General features: G+C 41.6%; 1 protein-coding gene across 1 annotated transcript; it reads left to right on the forward strand.

Annotated features, from left to right (window-relative positions):
• The first annotated feature begins 42 nt into the window (after positions 1-42).
• Positions 43-23,903, forward strand: pgap6 (post-glycosylphosphatidylinositol attachment to proteins 6). The gene is made up of 13 exons (XM_062070207.1): positions 43-168; positions 3,523-3,706; positions 3,780-3,984; positions 6,061-6,188; positions 6,260-6,525; positions 10,727-11,046; positions 11,123-11,219; positions 11,282-11,396; positions 13,967-14,109; positions 16,030-16,208; positions 16,276-16,422; positions 16,518-16,634; positions 19,237-23,903. Exons 1-13 carry the CDS (start codon positions 105-107, stop codon positions 19,576-19,578), a joined length of 2,307 nt encoding a protein of 768 aa, XP_061926191.1. The 5' UTR covers positions 43-104; the 3' UTR covers positions 19,579-23,903.
• The last annotated feature ends 3 nt before the right edge of the window (positions 23,904-23,906 follow it).

Here is a 23,906-nt window from a genome sequence, read left to right on the forward strand (position 1 = left end):
CACGTAAAAACGTGAGGTAAAGAAGTAGTGACGTCACCCACGCGGATGCCGGAAAAGCGGTGGTGTTTCCGGGTGCCGATGACAACACTTGACACGACGGAAACATGGGGATTTATTTCCTCGGTTGCCTGCTTTTCTTCGCCCTTTCAACGACGGCGCTTGAAGACAGTAAGCGCTAAATAATAAATAATAGCGGTTTGGCTATTATTTACCGTTTTGGTGTGTTGCTAAGACTAAGTGTCCTGGGCCAAAGTGACACCGCGTCACAACTCGTCAATTTTTCTTCCCAACTAATACAAATAACATTCATATTTTAGTAAGTGTCAGTAGAAATGTTCACGTTCGAGGCACTTCCGTGTAGAGAAAATCTGTCAAGGTGTGTTGGAGCTGTTATTTTATGTTTTAGCCGTGCATATGCTAACATTAGCACCATAGACATCCTATAAGGGCACACAGCATCGAGCGCTACTGCCTACTGGCGCTGACGAGACGCGGGGCCGCCATCTTGGAGTGGTGATCCGCTCCACTCAGTGCAATTCATTTGGCAGGAGCAATGAACTGTCAGCGCATTTAATTCATCTTACCTCACTGAATACCACTACATTTTCACTCATTTTTTTTTTCATATGTGTAGATATGATAAAGGACACATGTTTTGACGTGTTTTATTATCCATAGTTTGCTTAACAGTAATAGAATATTCTTATATGCTATAAATAACCAGACGTCTGAGATCAAAACTGGGAATATAATCCCAGAGAAGGGGGAAAAAAAACGGTCAGATATTTTTAAATTGAAGAAACAACATGATTAGGTTAAATACACATGCATATAGCCTACATAAACAATGTATGAATACATTAGATATCTATATAACTTACACACGTCACAAAACACGGCAATCTGTAGTTCTCTACTTTATTCATACTTTTTGTCAAGTGATTTTTTTTTAAGCAGGGTTGCATGAGGTACCTACAAATAACGTTACGTTAGCCAATGTATCACACACAGTAACGTAGCGTTAGACGGCGGTTAGCAGCACCGTGTATTTTAGCCACCTACAAAAAGACAAACATAGTCAAATAAAGGTCAGTTAAAATGTATACTATATTAAGAATATGTGTACATATTGCATAGGGCCCTGACATCTAAAAAGTGCAACTCAGTTCATTGTTTTGTTCATGTATTTGTTATGTTTTTCATGTGTACGCACACATCAACACACATACAGTATGAGATGAGATCAATGATATAAGGCTGTGGAACTAGTTACAATGCAATATGCCATGGAAATACAATGTTAACACTTTTGTGCAAATAAGTACAGTTGCCCTTGTTTTTTCAAATGTGTTTATTCTGTAAATGAATGAGTTAAATGTTTAAAATGACTGGTTAATAGTGAAGTGCAATGTCAGCACTATTTTTTTCCCTGCAATTTCAAATGCACTTGTTTTAATAAATAAATACAGCGTTTTAAAAGCATACACAATCTGTGTAAATATATTAGTCTGTGGTTAAAAGGACTTGAAAGGACTCAAAACTCAAAATGCAGGATTTGACTTGAGACTTTCCAGTCTTGACTTTGGACTTGACTCGGGACTTGCCTGTCTTGACTCAGGATATGAGGGCAAAGACTTGAGACTTACTTGTGACTTGCAAAACAATGACTTGGTCCCACCTCTGGAATATTCTTATATGCTATAAGTGACCAGAGGTCCGAGATCAAAACTGGGAATATAATCCCAGAGAAGGGGGAAAAAAACGGTCAGCTATTTTTAAGTTCAAGAAACAATATGATTAGGTCATATATACATGCGTATATCCTACATAAACAATGTATGAATACATTAGCTATCTATATACCTTATAGACTGTATCTTTGTTGCTGCAGCAGCAGAGTTCATTCTGTCTTGACACTTTGTATTGATATTTTGTATTACATTCTTCCCTTAAATGATCATGTTTACAGTGATTGTTTTATATGTATTTTTTATGTATGTCGTTTTAGATAAAAGCGTCTGCCAAGTACTTGAACATATATAAACACCTGAAAGTGTTTATATCAGCTAAAACCACCAATCTGTTTCACTGGATTCAGAATAAAACCAAATTCTGTTTTACCCAACAATTTCAGTATTTGAATATTGTTACTTGAAGACTTATTCCTGGTCACAATTATACTGTTATGAAAGTATTGTAGGTTTGTAAACCAAACCCCTATAGGGGCGTCATCCTCCCCCAGAAGATTTCTTTGTGATTTTCACATACAAATATTGAAGATCTTTGCTCCTTCTCAACTTTGTGGTAATATTATTTTCACAAAATACAACCAATAGTACGTTAATGTTAAATCTTACTTGTGAAAAGTAATCCCCCGATTCCTATTTTCAACAGTCCGCTCATTTGAGCTGGAAAACGCTGAACACCATCTTTGTTTTCTACCTGTCAACTGTCAGTTTAGGCTGCTCGCCGGCTCCTCATCACCACTTCAAGATGGCGGCCCAATTTCTCGCGTCACAGCAGCCAATGCTGCGTCTACTTATAAGATGTCTATGATTAGCACTACAAGTACATATACAAGTACATATGCATACGTACACTCATGCACATAATCACGTTTCATCAAACGTATATTAACGTTGTTGCCCTAGGGTAAACTGGGTATAACACATGGCACACTGACAAAGCTTAACCTATTGTTACTATAACAATCTACAAGGTTAATGTAGGTTGCTTCTCTTTCTCCCCCTTCATTTTTCTGCATTCTTTCGTATCTCAAGTTATCATTACATATATGTATTGTTGCATTTGAACAACTGTATTGTTGATAATAGAGGTCAATTATTGGTATTGTTCATTATCAATAGCGCTATTTCTATTGGTATTTGTATTGCTCCATTTGTAGTGTAATAATGCTCATTGTCATTTCTGTATTATTTTTTATTTTTGCTAACTGCTTATTTGCTATCACTTTTACCATCATATTTGTACATGTCGTATTTGCTGATGTTGCTCAATTGTTGTTGTTGTTGTTGTTGTTGTGTTTGCTGTTGTTGTTTTTGTCTCTCTGTCTAATCCCCCTCTTGTCCCCACAATTTCCCCCTCTGTCTTCTTTTTTTCTCTCTGTCTATCCCCTCCTGCTGCGGCCCGGCTGCTCAAATGATAATATAAATACATTTAATGAAGTCAAATACAAATAAGGCAACAAGAGAAGTATCCTACACTTGTCTTTTGTAAAGTAAATCTGAACAGCCGATATGGGCATCTACATCAACTATATGATTTGCCTGAGAAGCTGGACAGGACAAAAAAAAAAACCAAACAATTTTTAAACAAAGAAAACAATCTGAAGTTGTCTTTATTTTTAAGTTATCGTGCCACGATTTTACCAGTCCGGCCCACTCGGGAGTAGATTTTTCTCCATGTGGCCCCCCGATCTAAAATGAGTTTGACACCCCTGCTTTAGGGGTTGGACGTTGGTGATATTGTGCTTTTTGATGCATGTGCAAACTCATCTTACAGGTGGGGAGGTGACGTTCGTATCCGAGTTCTCCTCCAAGCCTAATCAGCAGTTGTCCAAGTACGGTTGGTATGGTAATGTCCGGTTGCAGAGCTTCCACATACCTGAGGAGACTGCCATAGCCCGCTGGCTCTTCACCGTAACCAAGGACCAAAATTTTTACTGCCGACCGAGTAACGTCTTCATGTAAGATTCCGGTTATCTATCTGCCACCTTGAACGGCCACAGGTATTTATTATCCCCTCTCTCCTTTTCATAGCTACATTCGGCATGGCGCCCCTCCCGTGATAAACCCCACTGGCACTGCGTTTCCCAACGCAACACTGTGGAGTCCTCCTCTCCTCGTGAACCTCTCAGTGACCGCCGCGCAGAACTCCGCAACATTCAACTTGTCCAACCCTGCGCCCGGGGACTGGTTTGTTGCCGCCCACCTGCCAGAAGATGACGGGCGCATTGAGCAGAAGGTTTGATGCTACTCTTTCTTACCCTTCACCCGTTAGGTGCACGCCACAATCCAATGTGATCGGAAAACGGTCACCATTTCTGACTTTTCGAAGATAATTCGTGAACAAACCCAAAACCAGTGAATTTGGCACGTTGTGTAAATGGTAAATAAAAACAGAATACAATGATTTGCAAATCCTTTTTTAACTTATATTCAATTGAATGGACTGCAAAGACAAGATATTGAGAAATAATTAATACCTTAGAATTTAATGGCAGCAACACATTGCAAAAAAAGTTGTCACAGGGGCATTTTTACCACTGTGTTACATGGCCTTTCCTTTTAACGACACTCAGTAAACGTTTGGGAACTGAGGAGACACATTTTTGAAGCTTCTCAGGTGGAATTCTTTCCCATTCTTGCTTGATGTACAGCTTAAGTTATTCAACAGTCCGGGGGTCTCCGTTGTGGTAATTTAGGCTTCATAATGCGCCACACATTATCAATGGGAGACAGGTCTGGACTACAGGCAGGCCAGTCTAGTACCCGCACTCTTTTACTACGAAGCCACGCTGTTGTAACACGTGGCTTGGCATTAACTTGCTGAAATAAGCAGGGGCGTCTTTGATAACGTTGCTTGGATGCTCCAAAACCTGTATGTACCTTTCAGCATTAATGGTGCCTTCGCAGATGTGCAAGTTACCCATGCCTTGGGCACTAATACACCCCCATACCATCACAGATGCTGCCTTTTCAATTTTGCGCCTATAACAATCCGGATGGTTCTTTTCCACTTTGTTCCGGAGAACACGACGTCCACAGTTTCCAAAAACAATTTGAAATGTGGACTCGTCAGACCACAGAACACTTTTCCAATTTGCATCAGTCCATCTTAGATGAGCTCGGGCCCAGCGAAGCCGGTGGCGTTTCTGGGTGTTGTTGCTAAATGGCTTTTGCTTTGCATAGTAGAGGTTGAACTTGCACTTACTGATGTAGCGACAAACTTTAGTTACGGGCAGTGGTTTTCTGAAGTGTTCCTGAGCCCATGTGGTGATATCCTTTACAGACTGATGTCGCTTTTTGATGCAGTAAAGCCTGAGGGATCGAAGGTCCGTAATATCATCGCTAACGTGCAGTCATTTCTGTAGATTCTCTGAACCTTTTGATGATATTACGAATTATAGATGGTGAAATCCCTAAATTCCTTGCAATAGCTTGTTGAAAAATGTTGTTCTTAAACTGTTGGACCATTTGCTCACGCATTTGTTGACAAAGTGGTGACCCTCGCCCCATCCTTGTTTGTGAAGGACTGAGCATTTCATGGAAGCTGCTTTTATACCCAATCATGGCTACACATCTGTTCCCAATTAGCCTGTTCACCTGTGGGATGTTCCAAATAAGTGTTTGATGAGCATTCCTCAACTTTCTCAGTCTTGTTTGCCACTTGTGCCAGCTTTTTTGAAAGATGTTGCAGGCATCAAATTCCCAGTGAGCTAATATTTGCAAAAAATAAAGTTTTCCAGTTCTAACGTTAAGTACCTTGTCTTTGCAATCTATTTAATTGAATATAAATAGAAAAGGATTAGCAAATCATTGTATTCTGTTTTTATTTACGATTTACACGACGTGCCAACTTCAAGACCCAACCTCCGGGCTGATGATTTTAGGTTATCCTGAAGAATTTGGAGGTAAACCTCCTTTTTCATTGTCCCATTTACTCTCTGTAAAGCACCAGTTCAATTGGCAGCAAAACAGACCCAGAGCATAATACTACCACCACCATGCTTGGCGGTAGGCTTGGTGTTCCTGGGAATAAAGGCCTCACCTTTTCTCCTCCAAACATATTGCTGGGTATTGTGGCCAAACAGCTCAATTTTTGATTCATCTGACCACAGAACTTTCCTCCAGAAGGTCTTATCTTTGTTAATGTGATGTCAGATGAAACAAAAACAATCACTCTATCACAAAAAATAAGACTTGTAGAAATTATTGGGAACTCAAGACAGCCATGACAGTATGTTATTTGCAAGTGTATGTAAACTTTTGAAGTACTACTGTATTTTAATGTGTTGTCATGTTTTCTTTATTTCCTCAGGGCTTTCCATCTTGCACCTATATGTTCCAACCTCAGCTGTCAATCAGAAGGGCAGTTGACACACCCATACTACAACAGGGACAGTCGCTTCGACAGACTGCGACCCCTGACAGCCCTGCACGCCTCAGGTATGACGTCTAACACATTTGTGTCGTCCTTTTAACTCCAGTGGGGCCTAATAGTCGTACATCTCGTTTAGGTTGTATGTACCACAGTTTGCCTCCTCGGTCTCTGTGTCTTTGGATGAGTGTGCGTCAAAAGAGGGCACGGGAAGTGCAAACTGTTCACTGGTCCTCAGCCTGGGCTCAAATTCTCTGCTGGAGGTCCCAGTTAGAGTGAACTGTTCGGGGAGGAGCTGCTCCGCTTCTCTCACCAACCCACCCTGGTACACCTGGTTACGAGTTGTGGTGGAGAGTGTTCCGGACAACCAGACTGCGATCTTTAACGTCACGTCCGACTACACTGGTAATGTACAAAAAGGCACAGGGTAAAAAACCCTGATGTTTGTGTTTCCACTTCTGTGTGTGTTTGTTGCTCGGAAGACAATGTTGTGTGACCAAACAGAACACAACTTCTTGGCATGTTTGTTAGCGGTAGAAAAACATTGCTTGACACAAGGGGCTCTTGGTTATTAATAAACCACGCTGTACTTTCTTCACTTCCCTTTAAAGGGGACATATTACGCAAAACCAACTTTTCTTACCTATTGTACCTGTTTTTGTGTATTCGGGATATGCATAAGTCTCGAAAATTTGAAATCAAACCAAATTTGATAGCCGATAAGCACACAAACATTTTACACAGAAACCACAAGACTTGCAACAGGAGGAGAGAAGATGGCGGAGATATATAACAAAAATACATAAAGGGATGTAACGGTTATGGTACGATATTAATGTCATATACAGTCGTGGTCAAAAGTTTACATACACTTGTAAAGAACATAATATCATGGCTGTCTTGAGTACCCAGGAATATGTTTGGAGGAGCAAAGATGAGGCCTTTAATCCCAGGAACACCATTCCTGCCGCCAAGCATGGTGGTGGTAGTACAAACCCCGTTTCCATATGAGTTGGGAAATTGTGTTGGATGTAAATATAAACGGAATACAATGATTTGCAAATCCTTTTCAACCCATATTCAATTGAATGCACTACAAAGACAACATATTTGATGTTCAAACTCATGAAATGTATTTTTTTTGCAAATAATAATTAGAATTTCATGGCTGCAACACGTGCCAAAGTAGTTGGGAAAGGGCATGTTCACCACTGTGTTACATGGCCTTTCCTTTTAACAACACTCAGTAAACGCTTGGGAACTGAGGAGACACATTTTTGAAGCTTCTCAGGTGGAATTCTTTCCCATTCTTGCTTGATGTACAGCTTAAGTTGTTCAACAGTCCGGGGGTCTTCCTTGTGCTATTTTAGGCTTCATAATGCGCCACACATTTTCAATGGGAGACAGGTTTGGACTACATGCAGGCCAGTCTAGTACCTGCACTCTTTCCCACTGGGGTGAGTTTTTCCTTGCCCGTATGTGGGCTCTGTACCGAGGATGTCGTTGTGGCTTGTACAGCCCTTTGAGACACTTGTGATTTAGGGCTATATAAATAAACATTGATTGATTGATTGATTTTACTATGAAGCCACGCTGTAGTAACACGTGGCTTGGCATTAACTTGCTGAAATAAGCAGGGGCGTCCATGATAACGTTGTTTTGATGGCAACATATGTTGCTCTAAAACCTGTATGTACATTTGCGCATTAATGGTGTCTTCACAGATGTGTAAGTTACCCATGTCTTGGGCACTAATACACCCCCATACCATCACAGATGCTGGCTTTTCAAGTTTGTGCCTATAACAATCCGGGTGGTTCTTTTCCTCTTTGTTCCGGAGGACACGATGTCCACAGTTTCCAAAAACAATTTGAAATGTGGACTCGTCAGACCACAGAACACGTTTCCACTTTGGATCGGTCCTTCTTAGATGAGCTCGGGCCCAGCGAGGCCGGTGGCGTTTCCGGGTGTTGTTGATAAATGGCTTTCGCTTTGCATAGTAGAGTTTTAACTTGCAGTTACAGATGTAGTTACTGACAGTGTTTTTTTGAAGTGTTCCTGAGCCCATGTGGTGATATCCTTTACACACTGATGTCGATTTTTAATGCAGTACCGCCTGAGGGATTGAAGTATCGTAATATTATCGCTTACATGCAGTGATTTATCCAGATTCTCTGAACCTTTTGATATTACGAACCGTAGATGGTAAAATCCCTAAATTCCTTCCAATAGTGAGAAATTTTGTTCTTAAACTGTTCGACAATTTGCTCACGCATTTGTTCACAAAGTGGTGACCCTCGCCCCATCCTTGTTTGTGAATGACTGAGCATTTCATGGAAGCTGCTTTTATACCCAATCATGGCACCCACCTGTTCCCAATTAGCCTGTTCACCTGTGGGATGTTCCAAATAAGTCTTTGCTGAGCATTCCTCAACTTTCTCAGTCTTCTTTGCCACTGGTGCAAGCTTTTTTGAAACATGTTGCAGGCATCAAATTTCAAATGAGCTAATATTTGCAAAAAATTACGTTTTCAAACATTAAATATCTTGGCTTTGCAGTCTATTCAATTGAATATAAGTTGAAAAGGATTCGCAAATCATTGTATTCTGTTTTTATTTATGATTTACACAACGTGCCAACTTCACTGGTTTTGGGTTTTGTATATTCAGGCTTGATCTTTACCCTTTAACATTTATTATATGGAAAACTGTGCACATTTTGAATTAGATTTGATTTAAAGGGTTGGAATGAAATTAAAAAAAACATGACATGTTTTCTATTTTCATTAACGACTTAAATTCAGCATAAAAAGTACAACAAAAGATTTAACTTAAAACTCGACTTACATTTAAGCGCCGTTTAGGAACGCAACTCATGAGGCTCCCTTTTATTTGATACTGTATGTATTTGGCAAACTATATTAGCCTCTTTGAGAATACTTTGTATGATCTATTGAAAACACTGTTAACATATTAACATACCCGCAATTTCCCTGTATATTTTGGCCAATTGAATTTGTCCCTGTAGCACTCAAATGCAATGCAACTGTCTAACCAATCAATCTGTAAACGTTTGGTCTCGGTTGTGGTATTTTAGGCTTCATAATGCGCTGCACATTTTCAATGGGAGACAGGTCTGGACTACAGGCAGGCCAGTCTAGTACCCGCACTCTTTTACTATGAAGTCATGTTGATGTAACACGTGGCTTGTCATTGTCTTGCTGAAATAAGCAGGGGCGTCCATGGTAACGTTGCTTGGATGGCAACATATGTTGCTCCAAAACCTGTATGTACCTTTCAGCATTAATGGCGCCTTCACAGATGTGTAAGTTACCCATGTCTTGGGCATTAATACACCCCCATACCATCACAGATGCTGGCTTTTCAACTTTGCGCCTATAACAATCCGGATAGTTCTTTTCCTCTTTGGTCCGGAGGACACGACGTCCACAGTTTCCAAAAACAATTTGAAATGTGGACTCGTCAGACCACAGAACACTTTTCCACTTTGTATCAGTCCATCTTAGATGAGCTCAGGCCCAGCGAAGCCGACGGCGTTTCTGGGTGTTGTTGATAAATGGTTTTCGCCTTGCATAGGAGAGTTTTAACTTGCAATTACAGATGTAGCGACCAACTGTAGTTACTGACAGTGGGTTTCCGAAGTGTTCCTGAGCCCATGTGGTGATATCCTTTACACACTGATGTCGCTTGTTGATGCAGTACAGCCTGAGGGATCGAAGGTCACGGGCTTAGCTGCTTACGTGCAGTGATTTCTCCAGATTCTCTGAACCCTTTGATGATATTACGGACCGTAGATGGTGAAATCCCTAAATTCCTTGCAATAGCTGGTTGAGAAAGGTTTTTCTTAAACTGTTCAACAATTTGCTCACGCATTTGTTGACAAAGTGGTGACCCTCGCCCCACCCTTGTTTGTGAATGACTGAGCATTTCATGGAATCTACTTTTACACCCAATCATGGCACCCACCTGTTCCCAATTTGCCTGTTCACCTGTGGGATGTTCCAAATAAGTGTTTGATGAGCATTCCTCAACTTTATCAGTATTTATTGCCACCTTTCCCAACTTCTTTGTCACGTGTTGCTGGCATCAAATTCTAAAGTTAATGATTATTTGCAAAAAAACAAATTTTTATCAGTTTGAACATCAAATATGTTGTCTTTGTAGCATATTCAACTGAATATGGGTTGAAAATTATTTGCAAATCATTGTATTCCGTTTATATTTACATCTAACACAATTTCCCAACTTATATTGCAACGGGGTTTGTACTTACATCGTGTATATAAAACCCGAATTGAGGTGATTGCATGTTTTTTTAGGGGCTCTATAGGCAGAAATGAACGGTTCCCATAAGCTCCATTATAAGCAGACTTTTGATGTTTAATATTTAAAATGCAAAAAAACCCCAAGAACATCCATCGTCGTAGGCAAAATTCCAAAAAACTGCAGTTCCCCTTTAAGTATCATGTTACCCAAAAATGGTGCACAAAAGGACACTTGATAACTTTTGGACAATGGAAACACCATAAAGGTTACTGTACTCTTTGGAAGAAACTAAAAAAGACTTAATTTTCTTTGTCTTTCAGTGGGGTGTAAGCCAGAAAGCGTGGGTCTTGCAGCCGATGATGACTTCATCAATGTTGGCGGTAACATCAACTCCTCAGTAGCAGCCAACAGCTCTGCGGGGACGGAGTCCATCAGGGAATCTCCGCTTTCGCTGCGGTCCGCCTGTGTAAGGCGCGTCCCAGTGCGCCAGGAGGAAACCGACATTCTGTCTCTCAGATTCACCCCAGCTCACAATGGACCCAATGTCAGCGTCACGACCACGCAGCCTACACTCCTTATGTACCCGCTGCCGGAAACGGCCACTGGCGGCACACTCAACTTGCAGCTCACACTGAACACCGTGAGTGCGACCGAGCTACAAACAAGAAATGTGTGGTTGGGAAGTCTTACTTTGGTTTCTGCGCTGTTTGTGCCAGACGAACACAACATTGGGGAACGGCAGTAATGTGGTGGCCTGCTTCTCACTCCACACGCCGGTTCTGAAGCGCAACGACTCTCAACCATGCCGCACAGGTACGGGCCACCAAGCAGGAAGATGCAGATTGAACTCGTCCCTTCACGATTTGTTTCTGCAGCTCTGTTTGGAGGGTACGGCCTTATTGTGAACGTGAGCTCCCCCAAAGCCACGGTCCGTGTGTCTTTCCCCCAGTCAACAACATGGTACCTCACTCTGCAGCTCACATGCAACAGGTAACGGACACTTTTCACGCAATGTTGCGGTCGCGTCAATTCACACCAATTCAGCCAATCCCCAAGAATTACAGATGTCCGATAATGGCTTTTTTGACGATATTCCGATATTGTGCAACTCTTAATTACCCATTCCGATATCAACAGGTACCGATATATATACAGTCGTGGAATTAACACATTATTATGCCTAATTTTGTTGTGATGCCCCGCTGGATGCATTAAACAATCTAACCTTAGCATGAATTGGTAAAGTAGAATATTCGGGTGTTACCATTTAGTGGTCAATTGTACGGAATATGTACTGTACTGTGCAATCTACTAATACAAGTTTCAATCAATCAATCAAAAACAAGGTTTTCCAAAATAAGAGAACAACTTCAACTCCAGTTATGGAAAAAAGTGCCAACGTGGCACTGCCATATTTGTTATTGAAGTCACAAAGTGCATAATTTTTTGAACATGCCTCAAAACAGCAGCTTGGGGTTGAGGTGGGCGGGGTTGGGGGAGGGGCGGTGTTTGGTGGTAGCGGGGGGTGTATATTGTAGCGTCCCGGAAGAGTTAGTACTGCAAGGGGTTCTGGGTATTTATTCTGTTGTGTTTATGTTGTGTTACGGTGCGGATGTTCTCCCGAAATATGTTTGTCATTCTTGTTTGGTGTGGGTTCACTGTGTGGCGCATATTACTTGTTTTTAATGTTTTATTTATTTTATTTATTTGTTTTTTATCGTGCTCTGTGTTGTGTTGTGTTTGCTCGATTCTCTTATTATCTTTTAACCTGCCCATTGTACAGCACTTTAGCTACCCCTGTGGTAAATTTTAAATGTGCTTTATAAATAAAGTTGATTTGATATTTGTAACAGTGTTAAAGTTGTTTATACGGAAACCCTCAGTGTGACCTGTATGGCTGTTGACCAAGTATGCCTTGCATTCACTTGTGTGTGTGTAAAAGCCGCATATATTAAGTGATTTGGCCGGCACGCTGTTTATATGGAGGAAAAACGTACTTGACGACAGGTTGTAGAGGACGCTAAAGGCAGTGCCTTTAAGACACGCCCCCAATATTGTTGTCCGGGTGGAAATCGGGAGAATGGTTGTCCCGAGAGATTTTCGGGAGGTGCACTGAAAATCGGGAGTCTCCCGGGAAAATCGGGAGGTTGAAACCGATACCGATAATTTCCGATATTACATTTGAAAGCATTTATCGACATCTCTACCAAGAATTATACGCGGCCTCGTAACTTTGTCCAATACCCGCAATTTCACTGCATGTTTTAGCCAATTGAATTTGTCCCAGTATCAATCAGTAAACGTTTGGTCTCGGTTGTGGTATTTTAGGCTTCATAATGCGCTGCACATTTTCAATGGGAGACAGGTCTGGACTACAGGCAGGCCAGTCTAGTACCCGCACTCTTTTACTACGAAGCCACGCTGTTGTAACACGTGGCTTGGCATCGTCTTGCTGAAATAAGCAGGGGCGTCCATGATAACGTCGCTTGGATGTTGCTCCGAAACCTGTATGTAACTTTCAGCATTACTGGTGCCTTCACAGATGTGTAAGTTACCCATGCCTTGGACACTAATACACCCCCATACCATCACAGATGCTGGCTTTTCAACTTTGTGCCCAGGACAATCCGGATGGTTCTTTTCTTCTTTGTTCCGGAGGACACGACGTCCACAGTTTCCAAAAAGAATTTGAAACGTGGACTCGACAGACCACGGAACACTTTTCCACTTTGCATCAGTCCGTTTTAGATGAGCTCGGGCCCAGCGAAGCCGGCGGCGTTTCCGGGTGTTGTTGATAAATGGCTTTCGATTTGCATAGTAGAGTTTTAACTTGCACTTACAGATGTAGCGACAAACTATACTGACAGTGGTTTACTAAAGTGTTCCTGAGCCCATGTGGTGATATCTTTTACACACTGATGTCGGTTTTTGATGCAGTACCGCCTGAGGGTTTGAATGTCACGGGCATTCAATGTTGGTTTTGAACCTTTTAATGATATTATGGACCGTAGATAAATCCCTAAATTCCTTGCAATGAGAAATTTTCTTAAATTGTTTGTCAATTTGCTCACGCATTTGTTCACAAAGTGGTGACCCTCGCCCCGTCCTTGTTTGTGAATGACTGAGCATTTCATGGAAGCTGCTTTTATACCCAATCATGGCACCCACCTGTTCCCAATTAGCCAAATAAGTGTTTGATGAGCATTCCTCAACTTTTTTTGTCTTTTTTGCCACTTGTGCCAGCTTTTTTGAAACACGTTGCAGGCATCAAATTCCAAATGAGCTAATATTTGCAACAAAAAATTAAAAAGAATTCCAGTTTGAACGTTGAGTATCTTGTCTTTGCAGTCTATTCAATTGAATATAGGTTGAAAAGGATTTGCAAATCATTTTATTCTGTTTTTATATAAGATTTTAACGTGCCAACTTCACTGGTTTTGGGTTTGGTACTTCAGAACATGTTTTATAGAGAGTGTATCTTCAATAATACGGACGTTAAAGTGATCAAATTGCACATTCATCAACTCAATTCTTTATCCGTATTGTCTTGTGTGTTGCAGCACTGACTGTGAGAATGTGTCCGTGGTGTCCGTGGTCCCGGAGGTTTTTATCAGCGCCTGCGTGGACGACTGCGGCACATTTGGTGAATGTAGACTCCTGAGGTCCTACACCTACCTGTACGCCTCCTGTTCGTGCACGGCCGGTATGACAAAACACACAATCATTTACTTGCCTTTGTGAGGAATTAAGTTTTGCGAACCTCCTAAATGAAAATAAAACTGCAAAAAAAAAAAAAAAAACTGCAATTCAGTGGAACACATAGCTTCAAAAATCTATTTCAAACAGCCATTTGTGTATTTTAAATGTAGTTTTTTTTCTGATGTCATCACTATTGTCTATACCAAAGACTATAAAAATGGGACCCATTACCTCCCTGCTTGGCACTCAGCATCAAGGGTTGGAATTGGGGGTTAAATCACCAAAAATGATTCCCGGGCGCGGCCACCGCTGCTGCTCGCTGCTCCCCTCACTTCCCAGGGGCTGATCAAGGGTGATGGGTCAAATGCAGAGAATAATTTCGCCATCCCTAGTGTGTGTGTGTGTGTGACAATCATTGGTACTTTATTATTATTATTATTATTATTATTATTATTGACTGCTTAATACAAAACGACATAGTCAACAACTATATTCATATTAGGAAAAGTGAATGACTCACTTCTAAAGCATAAGCATCCACAGCTTCTGATCACAGTCTGTGTCAGGGTTAAAACCAATTTCACCCTGACACATTGTCTTAACTTCATTTTACACTTCAAGCCCAGCAAACCAAGCTTGCACAGTTAAGTTCTTGCCATTCATTCCACCTGAACGATCAGGGTGTGTCCCTTTCGGAAGTATGCCACCGGTGTCAAAGACTACTTTTACACCGTAAACCAGGAATGTCAAACTCGTTTTCATTGAGGGCCACTTGTAACAGGGAATAATGTATGAATTTGCCTTTGGATTTTATTATTAATTATATAAATTGTTTTAAGTAGACTGTCGATTTTACAGTAAAAGCTCTACATTTACAAAATGTTACTGTAAAATAGTGTTTTTTAATTTTTTTTACAACATTTTGCGGTAAATGGAAAAACAGTACCACTGTTTTTTTGGGGGGGTTTACGGAAAAAAATGGCAGCTTAGTTGCCATAATTTTTTTGTTAAATTGACATTGTTTTTTACAACATTATAATGTTCATGAAAAAACACTACAAGTTATTTTTTTTATTCTGGCAACTTAGCAGCCAGTTTTTATACTGTAAAACCAAATGTACCGTCTTTCCATTTACAGTAATACACCGTTAAAAACAACAACCGTAGATTTTACAGTCAAAAACTGGCAGCTCACTCAACAGAATTTTAACGCCAAAATGTTTTTCTTTTTTAATTTACTGTAATATGCTGTAAAGAACAACGTAAAATGTGTTGTTTTTTATTAATTTGATGGGTAGTTTGCTGTAAAGTTAAGTATTTTTATTTATTTTATTTAGACAAAAAATGTTTGGAAAGTATGATAATATATTGTAATGTTTGTTGCAATATTGGATACTGTTAAAGTTTAAAAGGTATGCAATTTAAAGTTAAAGTACCAATGATTGTCACACACACACACGAGGTGTGGCGAAATTATTCTCTGCATTTGACCCTTGATCACCCTCTGGGAGGTGAGGGGAGCAGTGAGCAGCAGCGGTCGCCGCGTCCGGGAATCATTTCAAGCAGTACATATATTTTTTCTGTCAAAATGAAATAAACCAATTTCATTTAGTGAGAAAATATGAAATACTTTAAATTTCAGGTGTTTGCGGGCCAGATAAAATGATGTCGCGGGCCAGATCTGGCCTTCGGGCCTTGAGTTTGACATCTGTGCCGTAAAGTATAGAGGCCCAAATCAGATTTTTTAGATTGCAAGTAAAATGTGATTTTTATCAGACTCCAGTGAGAACGCGTATAGGCCCCAATGTGGCCTCAACATCACTTGCAGAAGTCGACCAGTTTGTCCTCAGAGGGTTCCACTGTACACCAACATTTGCCAAACACTTGTGTCAACAAATGTCCATACGTGTGTTTGCACATGTAGGTTGGAAGGGTTGGGGCTGCACCGATAGCGCCACAGCGCTGTCGTTCATCTTCCAGCTCCTGGGCACCCTGCTGCTCACGCTCAGTAACTTCTTCTTCGTACCGGCAATCGTGGTGGCCATCAAACGATTGTACATCACAGAGGCGGCCGTCTACCTCTTCACGGCGTTCTTCTCTACGGTAACACCCACACACAATTACACATTAAAGTTGGGATAGGATTGCAATATTTGTTGTTTTTTGGCAGTTCTACCATGCCTGTGACCAGCCAGGTGAAGCCGAGTGGTGCATAATGCGCTACGACACCCTCCAATACTGTGACTTCCTGGGGTCCATCTGTTCCATCTGGGTCACCATCCTGTGCATGGCTCGTGTCAGGAACACCATGAAATGTGTAAAGACAGGACCTTCTACTGTTGTGCATTCGCTGAATATTTTCCACAAGTACTTCAACATCCTCTTTTTTTTTTTTTTTTTTTGCATTTGAAGACCCTGTTCACGCTCGGGGCTTTGCTGATCGCCATGTCGCTGCAGCTTGACCGTAGGGGCCTGTGGAACCTGGTTGCCCCCATCCTCTGTGCCTTACTCTTCATGGTGGCTGTTTGGGTAAGGATCATGGATGGCAGCTAACTAGTGATACACTACACTATATTTGTGTCTTTTTACGCATTGAAATCAGAAAGGACGCGCAATTCCTAAAGCCGCGCGGATTTTTTTTTTTTTTACCGCCCAGTTTGTGTCAGGTTCAAACACTGATGACATCTATTAAACAAGACAAGAAGCAAGGAATTAAACAGAGACATAATTAAATTTGGCTCAATTGAGGAGAAACGCCTGGGCTGTACTCTTTGTACAGTCTTTCTGATGAAAGATTGTACGCCTCCTCTTTTATTTGGACTTTCCCTGATTACATGGCAACAGCTGTTTCTAAGGGAGGGGGGTCGTCAACAGCCGTTGCCCTCAGTCACAGAACAGTTCAAAGAAAAGGTGCCTGGAGGAAGGTCAGGCCTTGCTTCCTCTCCGCTTTGTAGACCAAATCTTCCTGTGGATTACAATACATCAAAGAAACTGAACCCCTCGTGTCTCCTCCCATCGTACACAGTGGAGTTTTACAAGCCTTTTGCTTGGTAAGATCAAAGACAGCTTTTGGCCTCTCGCAGGGCGAGCTGAACTCAATGTAACACAAAATTTTGTGATAACTTAGATACAATTATTCTGACAGTTTGCTTGTTTTTATTTTTTATTTTAATCTATTATCGCTTCCCGCCGATGTTTTGTTTATATTTTCCGGGTCAAATTTTGATTCGCCGAAAGGTTTATCAATCACAAATACTGCCTCAGTTTGCACTCGGACAATTTTACCACAGGGGGCTGTCAAAAGAAAGACTTGATGGCAAACACTAAGGTGAGTGTAAAGTCAACCTTTTTAACTTCATCCTGTGCCATGCATCCAGTAAATGAGTTGTTTTAGTCTTTGTGAGTCCATGGAAACTTCACTTTTATCGCCTGCTGGATCGACATCGTTCGAGGATGGCCACAGGCTAGCTGTTAGCTTCAATCTAACCAGCACCTGACCAGACTCCTCCACCCCAAAAACATACACTCTATTGCCAAAATTATTTGGCCACCCATCCAATTGATGAGTATCAGGTGTCCTAATCACATGGCCCGGTGTATAAAATCAAGCACTTAGGCATGGAGACTGTTTCTACAAACTTTTGTGAAAGAATGGGCCGCTCAGTGATTTCCAGCGTGTAACTGTCATAGGATGCCACCTGTGCAAAAAATCCAGTTGTGAAATTGCCTCGCTCCTAAATATTCCAAAGTCAACTTTATTATAAGAAAAGGGAAGATTTTGGGAACAACAGCAACTCAGCCACCAAGTGGTAGGCCACGTGAACTGACAGAGAGGGGTTCAGCGGATGCTGAAGCGCATAGTGCAAAGCCTTTTGCTACAGAGCTCCAAACTTCATGTGACCTTCCAATTAGCCCACGTACAGTACGCAGAGAGCTTCATGGAATGGGTTTCCATGGCCGAGCAGCTGCATCTAAGCCATACATCACCAAGTCCAATGCAAAGCGTGGGGTGCAGTGGTGTAAAGCATGTCGCCACTGGACTCTAGAGCAGTGGAGACGCCTTCTCTGGACTGATGAATCACGCTTTTCCATCTGGCAATCTGATGGACCAGTCTGGGTTTGAAGGTTGCCAGGAGAACGCTACATTTCGGACTGCATTGTGCCGAGTGTGAAATTTGGTGGAGGAGGAATTATGGTGTGGGGTTGTTTTTCAGGAGTTGGGCTTGGCCCCTTAGTTCCAGTGAAAGGAACTTTGAATGCTCCAGGATACCAAAACATTTTGGACAATTCCATGCTCCCAACCTTGTGGGAACAGTTTGGAGCGGGCCCCTTCCTCTTCCAACATGACTGTGCACCAGTGCACAAAGCAAGGTCCATAAAGACATGGATGACAGAGTCTGGTGTGGATGAACTTGACTGGCCTGCACAGAGTCCTGACATGAACCCGGTGTATGCAGCTGCCGGCCATGGAAACCCACTCCATGAAGCTCTCTGTGTACCGTACGTGGGCTAATTGAATGAATTTGGAGCTCTGTAGCAACTGACTGTGCAGAAAGTCTTTGCATTATGCGCTTCAGCATCCGCTGACCCCTCTCTGTCAGTTTACGTGGCCTACCGCTTCGTGGCTGAGTTGCTGTTGTGCCCGAACTCTTCCATTTTCTTATAATAAAGGCGACAGTTGACTTTGGAATACTTGGGAGCGAGGAAATTTCACGACTGGATTTGTTGCACAGGTGCTATCCTATGACAGTTCCACGCTGGAAATCGCTGAGAGCGGCCCATTTTTTCCACAAATGTTCGTAGAAACAGTGTCCATGCCTAAGTGCTTGATTTTATACACCTGTGGCCGGGCCAAGTGATTAGGACACTTGATTCTGATCATTTGGATGGGTGGCCAAATACTTTTGGCAATATAGTGTATGTACACAAAACACATTTTCAGATATTCACCACTCTACTGCCATCTGGTGGCTAAAGGGGATAGTGCACCCACCAAAAGTGATGAATTCCCTTCTTACTGTACTAAACACCAGCAGAATTAAGTAGTAATTTCGTCTCAAATTGTGTCATTTCTTTTTTTCGTTCCTTTTTTTACAAAATAGACTCATTCCGGTCCTCTCTGTGTTGACAGACGTACCAAGGGGTGCAGCGCCGCCATTGCTACCCCCCCTCCTGGCAGAGATGGGTCTTCTACATCATCCCGGGCCTGCTCTGCGCCGTCGTCGGCGTCTCCCTGTACATTTTCGCCGAGACGGAGGAGAACTACTACTACACCCACTCGCTGTGGCACATCCTGGTGGCCACCTGCGTGGTCTTCCTGCTGCCCCCCGCCGACAAGAACCTGGAGGCCGGCGGCTGGTCCAAAGGCTGGAGGCCCCATTGGAATTGGGACTGGAGTTGGGTTCGGACGACTCAGGTCTGCGGACACACGCTGTGGCCGAGCAACAAAGCTGAGTTCTACACTGTCTCGTAAACACTGTCACACTCTCATATGGGTTCTACTAAATGTACTTGACACTCCTGTCAACAACGCCCGCTGCCTTTTTTAAGAAGCTCACGCTGGAGTTTAAATACGCAACTTTGTAAACCTTAATTACCTCCGACAACCATAGATTCAGGTAGCCTGACCTTGGACCTCGCGGCCAGAAATGTGTACTGTACGTGGTTTATGAAGCTCTTTTATGCGCGTTTAGTAGTAGATGAATGCTCTAAATCAGGGGTGTCAAACGTGCAGGTTTTATCCGGCCCGCGGGATGAGTTTGCTAAGTATAAAAAACTGCTGTTCTAAATGTGTCCACTAAATGTCGCAATAGCAATTCTTTGTAGATTATGCTATACGGCAGGGGTGGGCAATTCATTTTTACCGGGGGCCGCATGAGCAACCTGAGCACTGCTGGAGGGCCACACCGACAATATTTCAATTACATTTTGCTCAAATTATTTTTGATATACCGTAAGATAAATAATAATAATAATTTAATTTACCCTAACTTAACTTTATACAAAAGCAGATTGCTTTTGATGGTTTTATTTTTAACACTGTCTTACACAACACTTCCTGATGTATAATACAATGGAAAAATGTCACTTTCTGTCACTTTATCCTACATCCTCTTTAAAAGTCCAACATTTTTCCCTGTCAGATTTGGACAACCATCTGTTGTCACACCTGCCAGCTTGTCCCATTTCAGTCCTAACATGTCCAAACACGTATTTACCTACACTACCGTTCAAAAGTTTGGGGTCACCCAAACAATTTTGTGGAATAGCCTTCATTTCTAAGAACAAGAATAGACTGTCGAGTTTCAGATGAAAGTTCTCTTTTTCTGGCCATTTTGAGCGTTTAATTGACCCCACAAAGGTGATGCTCCAGAAACTCAATCTGCTCAAAGGAAGGTCAGTTTTGTAGCTTCTGTAACGAGCTAAACTGTTTTCAGATGTGTGAACATGATTGCACAAGGGTTTTCTAATCATCAATTAGCCTTCTGAGCCAATGAGCAAACACATTGTACCATTAGAACACTGGAGTGATAGTTGCTGGAAATGGGCCTCTATACACCTATGTAGATATTGCACCAAAAACCAGACATTTGCAGCTAGAATAGTCATTTACCACATTAGCAATGTATAGAGTGTATTTCTTTAAAGTTAAGACTAGTTTAAAGTTATCTTCATTGAAAAGTACAGTGCTTTTCCTTCAAAAATAAGGACATTTCAATGTGACCCCAAACTTTTGAACGGTAGTGTATGTGAACAAGTCATTACCTGTGGTTGTCTCTTTAATTGACTGCATGGCTGCCAGCTCCTCCGTGATTTGAAAGTCTGCAGTTATCCCACGTAAGAAGATGAGCAGCTGGGCGGTGTCACGTACATCGCAGCTCTCATCCAAAGCCAGTGAAAAACAGTCTAAGTCGGCCGTTCTGCTCTTCAGCTGAAGCTCCAAGTTTCCAGCGATGGTCTCAACCCGCCTCGTTACAGTGCGTCGGGAGAGAGACACGTTCTCAAATGCGCCCCTCTTCTCCGGGCATATCAGCGCAAGAGTCCAATAAGCACCCCTTAATAAACTCTCCGTCAGAAAACGGCTTACTTTTTCTGGCGATTTTGTGAGAAATGACTCCCCTTGCGCGCGCCATCAGACAGATTCCGGTATTTTTCCTCGTGCTTCGTCGTGTAGTGGCGATTCAAATTATATTCTTTAAACACAGCAACCTGTGCACCCTCGACATAGATACTTTTCAAAATGTATTTTGTAATTTATGGTTGGCCTCACACGGGCCGGACAGGGACGCACAAAGGGCCGGATGTGGCCCGCGGGCCGCCGAATGCCCGGGTCTGCTATACGGTCTCTATAGCTGAATTTTAGTTTCATCTGACCACAGAACTTTCCTCCAGAAGGTCTTATCTTTGTCCATGTGATGTCAGATGAAACAAAAATTTGAGCAGTTTGGCCACAATACCCAGCAATATGTTTGGAGGAGAAAAGGTGAGGCCTTTAATCCCAGGAACACCATCCCTACCGTCAAGCATGGTGGTGGTAGTATTATTATGCTCTGGGCCTGTTTTGCTGCCAATGGAACTGGTGCTTTACAGAGAGTAAATGGGACAATGAAAAAGGAGGATTACCTCCAAATTCTTCAGGACAACCTAAAATCATCAGCCCGGAGGTTGGGTCTTGGGCGCAGTTGGGTGTTCCAACAAGACAATGGACCCTAAACCAGTGGTTCTTAACCTTGTTGGTGGTACCGAACCCCACCAGTTTTATATGCACAGTCACCGAACCCTCCTTTTTTTTTCAAATTCAAGACAGTTATTATATGTTCTTGGTAACACTTTAGTATGGGGAACATATTCTAAGTAACTAAAGACTTAATTTAGAGTTTTTTGGACACGAGGGGAACATATTCTAAGTAACAAAGACTTAATTTAGAGTTATTTGGTTAGGGTTACAATAAGGCCATGCCGAATAAGGCATGAATAAGTACTTAATAATGACTAGTTAAGAGCCAATATGTTACTAATTTGCATTTTAATAAGCAACTAATTAATGGTGAATATGTTCCCCATACTAAAGTGTTACCATGTTTTTTTACTGGTGCACAAAACGAACCGTGCATGAACATCACCTTGTTCAAACAACAAAACCAACACAGTGCATAAACTCACGACAAATTACACACTTGCAAATCAGTCTGACTTCTTCTGTTGCTGTATCCGTAATACGCCGATAGGGAGAAGTTTTTATTTACACGATGAGTCGGGTGTGTTTTGACCTCCGCCGAACCCCTGAGCCCGACTCACCGGACCCCTAGGGTTCGATCGAACCCAGGTTAAGAACCACTGCCCTAAACACACGTCAGAAGTGGTAAAGGAATGGCTAAATCAGGCTAGAATGAAGTTTTTAGAATGGCCTTCCCAAAGTCCTGACTTAAACGTGTGGACAATGCTGAAGAAACAAGTCCATGTCAGAAAACCAACACAATTAGATGAACTGCACCAATTTTGTCCAGAGGAGTGGTCAAAAATTCAACCAGAAGCTTGTGGATGGCTACCAAAAGTAAACTTTAGACCACGACTGTATATGTAAAAAATAAATAAACCACATGATATTAGTGCACCAGTCGATGGAAATGAGCAAACTACATAAATAACATCCTGTAATTTGATTTTGATATTTTTTTAATCTTGAAGTCTATCTTATTTATTGAGAAAATATAAATAATAATGATTATTAACCGCAACATGTAAGTGTAAAAAAACAACAACATTATGATTTCTACATTTTCAGAATGTGCTTGTTCTATTTTTAAACAAAGAAAACAATCTGAAGTTGTCTTCACCACACCTAGTGTGTGTGACAATCATTGGTACTTTAACTTTAACTTTAACTTTATTTTCAAGTTGTCGTGTCGTGATTTTACCAGTCCGGCCCACTCGGGAGTAGATTTTTCTCCATGTGGCCACCCAGATCTAAAATGAGTTTGACACCCCTGCTCTAAATATTTATAAAGCATGGTTGTAAGGCATATGTGAGGTCTACCAGCTTGTTGATAATGATCGCTGTATCCTATTCCTACTAAAAATTCATTTTAGCAAACTTTCTCACAGGTATGTCGTCATGTTCATGCTGCACTCGACCACTTCGTATTTTCCTATTTTTAAAGCACTTTATGTGATTTCCTTGTATAGATGACAACATAATGAATGTACATTTAAGTGTGCCTCACCCTTTTTTTGGGCTGTTTTGTCTAGCACCATATTTTCCGGACTATAAGCGGCCACTTTTTTCCCTCCCAACGCTTTGAATCCTGCGGCTTATAAAACGGCGTGGCTAATTTATGGGTTTTTCTTCGCTAACGGCCATAATGTTTTGTGTGCAACAAATAGTTTTCATAACAGAGACACTGAAAAGGTGCGTTATTGTTTTTGCTATGGCGCCATCTTTTGGACGCCTAAACCTTTTGCCTCCAAGGGCCAAAATGAAAATGTGCTAATGGTTCGCAGGCCAAACAGCGATATTTTATCATGCAACAACACCAGGATTGAGGAATTTAGCCTTATACCGCCATTTATAAATAATAAGTAGTAGATATTGTCAGGTTCAATAAATGGCAACTTGTTAGCCTGTAAAAAAAAAAAAGAAAAATCTATAGATTTTAGGGTAAAAAAAACTGGCAGCTCAGTCACCGTAATTGTACTGTAAAATTGATGGGGGGTACACTAAATTAAGTTGAAAAATCATTTATGTTTTTACGTTTAAATTCTGTTGACTGAAATGTATGGAGCCCCTAAAGGGACATGGGG

The sequence above is a fragment of the Entelurus aequoreus genome, linkage group LG14, assembly GCF_033978785.1.
Source record: "Entelurus aequoreus isolate RoL-2023_Sb linkage group LG14, RoL_Eaeq_v1.1, whole genome shotgun sequence".
In the NCBI taxonomy this organism is placed as follows: Eukaryota; Metazoa; Chordata; class Actinopteri; order Syngnathiformes; family Syngnathidae; genus Entelurus; species Entelurus aequoreus.

Excerpts from the sequence above, each read along its gene's own strand:
- pgap6 (XM_062070207.1), top strand. The coding sequence starts at position 105 with ATGGGGATTTATTTCCTCGGTTGCCTGCTTTTCTTCGCCCTTTCAACG. Across the intron at positions 16,209-16,275 it reads TCACGGCGTTCTTCTCTACG|TTCTACCATGCCTGTGACCA; the intron begins GTAACACCCACA and ends GTTTTTTGGCAG. Across the intron at positions 16,423-16,517 it reads TCAGGAACACCATGAAATGT|ACCCTGTTCACGCTCGGGGC; the intron begins GTAAAGACAGGA and ends TTGCATTTGAAG.